Source organism: Zeus faber (genome assembly GCF_960531495.2).
Source record: "Zeus faber genome assembly, chromosome: 16".
Taxonomy (NCBI): Eukaryota; Metazoa; Chordata; class Actinopteri; order Zeiformes; family Zeidae; genus Zeus; species Zeus faber.
Window position 1 is genome coordinate 4,795,873 of NC_137202.1, and position 8,713 is coordinate 4,804,585.

Consider the following 8,713-nt stretch of genomic DNA (forward strand, 5'->3'; position numbering starts at 1 on the left):
GAGTTGAGTGGCATTCATCATCCGGTTCCACAGGGCACTGTTCACAATGAAGCGCTCATCAGTGTGGGATGTGGCCAAAGGACGTCCACTTCTATACCTTTCTGTGACTCTTCCAGTCTCTGTATCTCTGTTGCAACCTGCTGATGACGCTCTGTGACACTCTAAGCTCAGTGGCCACTTCCCTCTGAGAACATCCTGTTTGAAGCCTCACAATGGCGAGGTGCTGTTGATCAGTTGTTAGGTGTCGTCTTGGTCTCATGATGTCAAAATGTGAACAGCATGATGAAGAGGACTGTTTAAATACCAATTCTAATTGAAGCAGGAAATGTATTGGTCGATTCATGGATCAAACACCTGTTGTGAATTTTGCCGTTCAGCTCCTTGTTAGAGAACAGCAAGTTGTGCAAAAAGTACTGAAACATTGAACAGTTGGACATGTGCATTCAAAAGTTTAGAGAAGGTCAAATGAAGTTCACCTGTCAAGGTTATAGTGCGTTTTAGGTTCATCCTGAAATTTCACCCGAAAGCCCAATATCCCTAACTTTTTGTGAGTAGTGTTTATGTTTTTATCTCTAATTCCTCCCCAGATAGATGGATGGATGGATGGTGTGTAACAGTGGTAACTACGCCATCTGCTGTTGTAAATTAGTACCCGCATTGCGTAGTTGATGGCAAAGGATTATGGGTAATCTTCAGCTCCACGGAGGACTTTCCGCTGAACAGGGTGTGATGTTTGTCCTTAAGACATGACGGTGTAACAGACACAGAACGTTGTACACAATGCAGCTTTCTATCACATTAACTATATTTCCACCTTTCTTAGTTATCTGCATGGACATGTTATGTTACATACAGTATAGTAACAGTGCATAGAAATAATAATAGTACTGGTAGCCAGTGGAATGTTGGGATATGCTGTGTGCATGCTGTATGCCGTACATACTGAAATGTGCACTTCAATTCTTATGGTTATAAAACATTAGAAAAAATACACAACTGTATCGAGAGGGGGACTAGCTCAGTTTTGAGGCTATCACCTCCCCAACTGCTGTTTGGTTTATCTCACCATGAACTCAAAAAGGTCTTCAGTGAATGTCAGGAGTCTTTGCATCCAGTGGAATCAGGAATGTGAAACCTATGAAGCCATGGGTGGGTCTGCTCCTATTTCAAGCTTTCCACACACACACACACACACACACACACACACACACACACACACACACACACACACACACACACACACACACACACACACACACACACACACACACACACACACACACACACACACAAACCACTTGGGCTATGCTCCCAAAACAGTATGACTCAAATAAACCCTGAGAACAGGGAAGCTGGCTCCCTCTGGCATGGCTGCATTTTAATCACCCTTAAATTCGAATTTTAATGGGCAAATAAACTTAATATGCGAGCTACACCCTTCGCCCAGTTAGTATACATAGATCGAGGCATTTGAATTGTTGTTTAAATAGTAGAAAAGCGTCAGTTATGTTTTAAATGCAAAATAGTATCAAATAAATGACGTACGTACCGACTGCATGACAAAACAGCGACATCTAGTGGACATTTACCTGCAACACCACACATTGTTACAAAGTTGTCCATTTTAATGTGAAAAATTCTAACTTCCGTTACAATATAAGTGTTTTTTTAAATTACACAAAAAAATGCTTCTTGATTCCAATATGGCACTTAGTTCTTGTCATGATAGACACGTGGCAGTATTTTGATTTCAGGAAATTTGACTTAATTCAAAGCAGCAGTATTCATGACATGGCTTTCACCTGATCCAACGATTAAAGCAACACATAGCAAACGTTATTTATCCAAAATAGATCATTTTCAATTAATAAAAAAAAGGGTGTGTAGTTCAACACAGTCCCCTCAGTTCTTCTTGAAGAAAGAATCCAACGTTCCCACGTTCCCCCCCTGTGAGCGTGGCCGCTTGGACCGCGGCCCCACGTGGCCCGTGGACTTGGACTTCCCCCGGGACGACTGGTGGGGGTTCCCCGCTACTCTCAGATGGGGTGGAGAGAGGGCAGCAGCAGGAGAAGAAGAGGAGGAGGAGGAGGTGTTGGTAGAGGAGGAGAAGGAGCTCTGAAGGTCCAGGGCAAAGTGGTAGTCGCTGTGCTCGGGCATTTCCCAGGCCGACACCTCCAGGCCGCAGCGCTCACAGGGGACCAGGTCCTCCTTGGCCAGCAAACCAGCAGAAGAGAAAGGAGAATCCATCGTCCCGGGGCGGGCGTCCCCTGTGGCGACCTCCAGCCCTTCCCCTGTTTCAGTTTTGCTCAAGGGCGAGGTTGGGTTTTGCAAGCTCCTCTTGATGCTTTTCCTTAGAAAGAAAGAGCCGATGTCCGTGCCGGGCCTGGCCGAGGCGTGAGACGTCGGCCTGATGGAGGAGGTGGTGTCGGACAGAACAGCCGCTGAATCTCCCCCGACTGCGGGAGTTGGCATTCTATCGCCTCCATGGTCTGCTTCTTCACCCTCTTCCTCCTCCCCTTCCTCCCCACCCACTGCCACCTCCTCCTCCATAGGCCTCCGCTTCTCCTTCTCAGCAGCCTTTAGAAACAGTGACTGGATGGTGCCGGGCTGGGTCGCCGGGCGGGCGGGCGGCCGCTGGCTGGAGGAAGGAAAACCCTGCGTGGAGGAAGGTTCGCTGGACAGGAAGCCGGCGATTCCCCCAGCCGAGGGAGCCTCGTTGAATTTGCTGGCTGAGAGGTGGAGGAGGGTGAGGGCGGGACTCCTGCAGACAGATAGTTAGAGGAACAAAAATAACCTACCCATCACGCATGAGAAACTAAACCAGTGTCCCTAAGAATTTGAATTGGTATTATTCTGGGGTGACAAGCTACCAAGCCGCCTGGTGGTTTCCTGCCGTGTTGAGGCCCTTGATGATGGCCAAGCTGTCGCTGGAGATTTTGGTGGCGTCGTAGCGCGCTAGAGCGCAACAGCGAGAGAAGCTGCTCGGCCTCTTGTCGCCGAGCTGACGGAGGCCGACGGTCAACAACTTGGCCACCCGCCCGTTCTGTGAGATGAGGAAACACCATGAGTCGCAGAAAGCACTCAACCAACAGGTCAAAAGAGACAAATGATAATCAGGGGTTAGAGGAAGACAATAGCAGTGAGTGTGTGTGTGTGTGTGTGTGTGTGTGTGTGTCACATAGGTTATTGAGTTGAAAACTTAAAATGACACGTTAGCAAGCAAATGGATTTAACAGGTGAGAAATCCATTCCAGAGCAGGTTGGAGAAGAGGGAGATAAACAGTGGAGCTGTGACCTCACCATCTCTCTATCCTTGGTCAACCTCTCCTCCAGCTCCAGGGCCAGTTGATTAAGCCAATGTTGCACCTCGACAGAAGGGGAAATATAGACAAAGCAGTTATTTGATAGACGATTATTATTATTTATGAATAACAGACTTAATCTACCAAATAATAATTTGATAGATGAAGTGCAGTTCCTATACACCCTGGTGACCCACTGAGATGTAGAAGACCTTAAACATGACATTTAAAAAATATACCATCAATACAAACAGTTTTAGCTTCAAAAGTTGCCATGTTTTGCCCCCATAAAATAATTTTCAAAACAATCAGCATGAGGATGAAATGTTCTCCGGAGACTGAGTAACGCTGCGTCTCTCACCTCCTCTCGGGTAGCGAGTGACGTCTTCCCAGGGAAGTTCTTGCTGCAGCCGATGGACTTGGGAAGCTGTCGGGGTTTCACCGCTTCAAATTCGATCCCCCGCGACAAGTCATAGAGCCACTGCCTGAAAAGCCAAACATTTTAAACCGTTTGTCGCGGAATGGGTTTACAATATATTACATTACGTCATTGATCAGACGCTTATGTCCAAAGCCACTTACAATAAGTAGTGTTTTGTTGGTAACATCAAACTAACTGTATAGCACAGACAGACAGATAGACAGATAGACAGATAGACAGATAGATAGATAGATAGATAGATAGATAGATAGACAGATAGACAGATAGACAGATAGACAGATAGGGGCAGCATCAACAACAGCTCACATAAATAGGCAAGAATAAAGCAATGGAATGAAAAAGAAAATGGCAATATATGGACAATTTTGGAAATATACAATAAAACATTTTGTTGTTCCCAATAAAATGACAAAAAAATAAATAAATTACAGAAAAAATTGAATATAGAAGTGACCCAAAAAAATTCACCTGAATGTGGTCAAATACAATAACTAATTAAATAAACCTAACTGAACCAGAAAGACGAACCTAAAGATGAGGAAATAATTGATAATATAAAATAAACGTAATTATGAAAATGTAATATAAGCCAATAGAATGTAATTATATGTAGATACAATAATAATAATAATAATAATAATAATAATAATAATAAAACAAAACAACCTTCTGTGGGAATAAGTAGCAAAAGTAGAGTGAGATTTTTTTCATAGGAAAGTAAGTTAGAAAGTCAAGGGGAAAGAGATGGATAGGTCAGTGTAAGTCGGGTCCAGGTGAAAGAATGAATGAATTAACAATGGGGAAAGAAAAAAATAGTAAAATGTTAATAATTAAATTCATATCAACATTATTATTCTGACCAAATCTATATAACTCTCTCATGAAGCTCAAAAGAGAGAAAATCCCTCTCATCCCATTTTGCCCTGCCTCACCCCGTCTTGTCTCCAAAGTGCTGTCCAAGCTGAGCGTGGGAGAAGCGGGTGAGTTCTCCCATGTTCTCCACACCCAGAGTCTCGGTGATGGAGGCGCCCAGCTTCCCTCCCAAATTCCGACTGAAAAGACACAACAATAACACTCCAGGATTCAAAAAGATACTGGTTAATGGACCTTAGAATTTAAAAAGAATCATTTCACCCCCTGGTTTGAAACTTACTCCAGGGGGGGGTGTGGCTGGGTGATGGAGGAGTTGCAATATAAAAGGGTAAAAAAAAGGTATAATATAAAAAAAGGTATAAAATAAGTAGAAACATTTTATTAAACCAACTGTACATTGAAAAAAGGAATAATATAGGTAGAAAATTGTCATAAAAGTGCAGGTTTGGCAAAAATATTAAATAAAATGAGTACATGCTCCTGTCGTAATTGTGTCCCAATTCCGAAGAGTTTGAATATTAATGAAAAAAAATCTAGAGAACTACTTTTAGTAGTTTATATGAAATATTTTAAGCACTATACACTCACATCTTGCTGATCGGTAAAGAACTGAACAGCTCTGGGACAGAATCCAAAGGTAAAATGGTTTGTCGGTTTGGTTTGTTCAGACCACAAGCCAGTTTGGCCAGAACCTGAAAATATCAAGACACAAATCATATTCAAGTAATATGCAAACTTTTGTTTTCTATCATTGTATATCTTTTGCCAGAATAATGGGGAAAGAAAACCTTTCTCTATAGTATGAGGTCTGAAATATTTGAGCTGAGTTTTCTGAACCTTTGTTCATTTCCCATGAATGAGAGTTTAAAACTCTATAAAATATAAAAATACCAAAAAAAAACACAATTCACTGATATAAAAAGAGATTTATTGATAGTGAATACGGCGACATCCAGCGTTAACATGAATAACGTCATTATTTTATATACCTGACTTATTTACTTTGCTTTAAGCCCAATTCCAATAAAAAATTTGGCCAACATAACTTCTGGTTCGCGTGAAAAGTCTGCACCGCAGAGAGGACCGACAGTAGCAGTGTGTCACAGCTTTTCGTGTGCTAAATCCAACTCTTCACAACAACGATTTTTCTTGTCATTTGTGGTATTCGTCGTGAAGCAAGCTTTAATTTCAGGGAGATATCATGCAACGTTTCCTGTAATCTCTCCAATAGCTAATGAATCCATATCCTTATTTCTTGGAGTAGAAGAGAACTGATGTTATTCTACGTTATCCTACCTTATTGTGTGATATTCCCGCCGAACAGCGAAACCCTGTGCACTGCTCCACGGCAGCTCTCATCTCCTCCACAATCAGCGCTCCCACCGCCAACTGGAGGTCCACGGAGCCTGGCCCCTGCAACGGGGCCCCAGGGAGGGACCCCAGCCACTCCTGCAGCCCACTGGACCTCCGCTCCTCTGGGGACAACACGGTAGGAAGCTGTTATCTCTAAGAAATGGTGTTTTCGACATGGTGGGAACTGAAAATGACACTCATTGTGTTGTGCCATTCACTAAATCCACACAGATAACTTGGGGTTCAGTCATGATGTTTAAATAAATAGTTACTTGAAAAGCTGAAAAACTGAAATAATATCACACTCTTTACCACTGATGATGCCAAATGGCATAATGTAATGTAATTATGGCTGATTCTGGTTATAATTTTGGTGAAAACTGACTCATTTTCAAATACAATGAATGACTGGTTGAAAATGTATGTAATTAACTAATTGCTGCACAGATAACTAGCATTAAAAAAAGAATAGAATGCTGAAAAAACAAAGATGAAATATAAATTAACAATAAGAGCCAAATATACATGGAAAACACCCCTCAAAAAAAAAAAAATAATAATAATAATAAAAATGACCAAACATACAAAATATGTAGAATATACGAAAAAGGATTCTATAATATACTGTATATTTTAATTGACATAAAAGCTGTTTTGGTGGGTTTCTCTTCAGCCTATTAGCATAAAAAAAAGCTTAACAGCCTTAAAAATAAAAAAGGAAAACGATAGTTTAATAAAAAGTAAATTAATATAATAATAAATCATATAAATACAATTGACCAAATATATAGCGCATACAACTGATCCTGTGCATAGAAACGTAAGCTTCGTAAATCCCACCGTTCTCCAGGTCCTCCCCGGACAGCCCGAGCTCAGAGGTTTGGGGGAAACCCTGGATGAAGGTGGTCGGCAGCAGGTCGGGCTCCATCCGTGCTCCGCTCATGCTGTTGATCCGCTGGTGGATGGCGGCCGTTAGATCCATGTAGGCCTCGTCGATGCTGGCCCTCTCGATGATGGCGAAGCGGGACATCACCTCGATCACCTCCACGCTCGCCTCCCTATAGCTGTGTGGAGAAGGTTAGGTGTTTGAATCCATGCCGTTTCTTTTTTGTGAACTAATGTAATGGTGAAAGAAAAACAACAACAAAAATAAAAAATAACTTTATTATGGGTCAACCGATGCCATTTTTTCACAAGCTATAACTGGTTTTGGAATCCCAAACGTTAACAAAAGGCTGATATAAAGTACAAAGCCATGTTATTACAAAACAGTGTGTATGTATGTGTGTATGTGTGCCAGTATATTAAAACCACCACTTATAACCACTAATATTGTGTAGCTCCCCCTCGTGCTGCCAAAACAGCTCTCGCCCGTCGAGGCATGGACAAAAACAGTGCAGTCGAGAGAGAGATGCAATCACAATTAGAAAAGTACTAAAACTAGCAGTAAGACTTACGGTGTGAGGTCTGCTTTGCCGTGGGACTCTCGCACCCGTGCCACCTGAAGCTCCGGGCACAGTTTCTTTGCATCGTCTGCCCACATGTTCCTCTTGACGCCGAAGGCCCTGGCCTCATAGCTGACGGCTATGATACTGAAGAAGAAGATTTGAATAGAACAGGTTTTGGGTTTTTTTACTGGGCTGATTGTAGTTTTGCAGACATAGCTTTGCTCCATTAAGCATACATTTAAAGTGCAAATCCGTAAGATCGTCTCCTAGAATTCCACTCGAAACGTTTTTGTTTGTTTTTTTTTAATTGTTGCTTTTGTGTCAACACATTATTTACTCTCTTCGGGAGCTTTCGTTTCTCAAAACTGTGACCTCTTCTGACCTATGGGTTTGTTGTTGCTCAATCACTTAACATGGTGTGGATAACTTGGGATAAGGTGCTGTTCTTTTTTTTTTTTTTTTGTGTGTGTGAATCATCTGTATTGCCAGTTCATTGACCACCGCTTCCTACGCTTCTTTAACTAATTCACCACAACTGCCTTTGACTTGTCACGTGTGCCCTACCGGTGTGTTCTTGCCGGGAAAGGCGGACCCCGCCACCAACAATATACACAGCATATAGAGAAGCACATGGACAAATACACTGAACGGTTTTTTTATTGGTTTGTAATTAAAGTTCGAGCTCAATTAATTGTGGGGGTTTTTTTTGGGGGGGGGGGGGGGGGGGGTTTTCCCACCAAAATAATCAGAGGGATTACCACTTTAATACGGTGTTGGGCACTCACCCGCCGCCCTTCCATGTTTTGTACTGAGCCACCACGCAGGCTGTGTTCCTCAGAGCGGGGTTCAGCCTCTGCTCCACCTGTACGTAGAAACAGTCCATGTCCACCAGCGCCACCACCCGCTCCCTCCCGTACTCCATCACGGAAGTGGGGCTAGGGTGTACCACATTATCCGCAAACCGTCCTAAGTACGAACCCGAGCAGGGTTATGAGCACTGTTTACGGGCCCGGGGCCACAGTCACACCAGGCGCTGCGGCGCCTCGAACTTGGCGCAGTCATAGCGGCTTGATATGTAAAAACGTCATCAACAAGCGACGAAGACAGCTACGCCCCCAGGACTGCTGAAACAGTCCAGTAGGTGGCGGTAATGTACCTCTCAGCTGGTTCGTCAACCCCAACCGCATTCTTCTTCTTCTTTTAATTCTTCTTCTAATTCTTCTTCTTCTTCTTCTTCTTCTTCTTCTTCTTCTTCTAATTCTTCTTCTTCTTCTACTTCTTCTTCTTCTTCTACT

The 8,713-nt window shown here is 42.9% G+C and overlaps 1 protein-coding gene across 1 annotated transcript; it reads right to left on the minus strand.

Annotated features, from left to right (window-relative positions):
- Positions 1-1,637: 1,637 nt before the first annotated feature.
- polh (polymerase (DNA directed), eta) lies at positions 1,638-8,374 on the minus strand. Its single transcript, XM_080017095.1, has 10 exons — positions 8,204-8,374; positions 7,428-7,562; positions 6,811-7,034; positions 5,914-6,092; positions 5,206-5,309; positions 4,677-4,796; positions 3,664-3,787; positions 3,301-3,366; positions 2,871-3,043; positions 1,638-2,761 (listed from the first exon to the last, which is right to left on the minus strand). Exons 1-10 carry the CDS (start codon positions 8,338-8,340, stop codon positions 1,903-1,905), a joined length of 2,121 nt encoding a protein of 706 aa, XP_079873221.1. The 5' UTR covers positions 8,341-8,374; the 3' UTR covers positions 1,638-1,902.
- Between the last annotated feature and the right edge of the window lie 339 nt (positions 8,375-8,713).

Bases quoted from the DNA above. Each gene is read 5' to 3' on its own strand.
- polh (XM_080017095.1), bottom strand. From the start codon at position 8,340: ATGGAGTACGGGAGGGAGCGGGTGGTGGCGCTGGTGGACATGGACTGT. The intron at 6,093-6,810 runs GTGGGATTTACG...TGTTGTCCCCAG, and splicing joins CGGGGAGGACCTGGAGAACG to AGGAGCGGAGGTCCAGTGGG. The intron at 3,788-4,676 runs GTGAGGCAGGGC...TTGGCTTTTCAG, and splicing joins CACTTTGGAGACAAGACGGG to GCAGTGGCTCTATGACTTGT.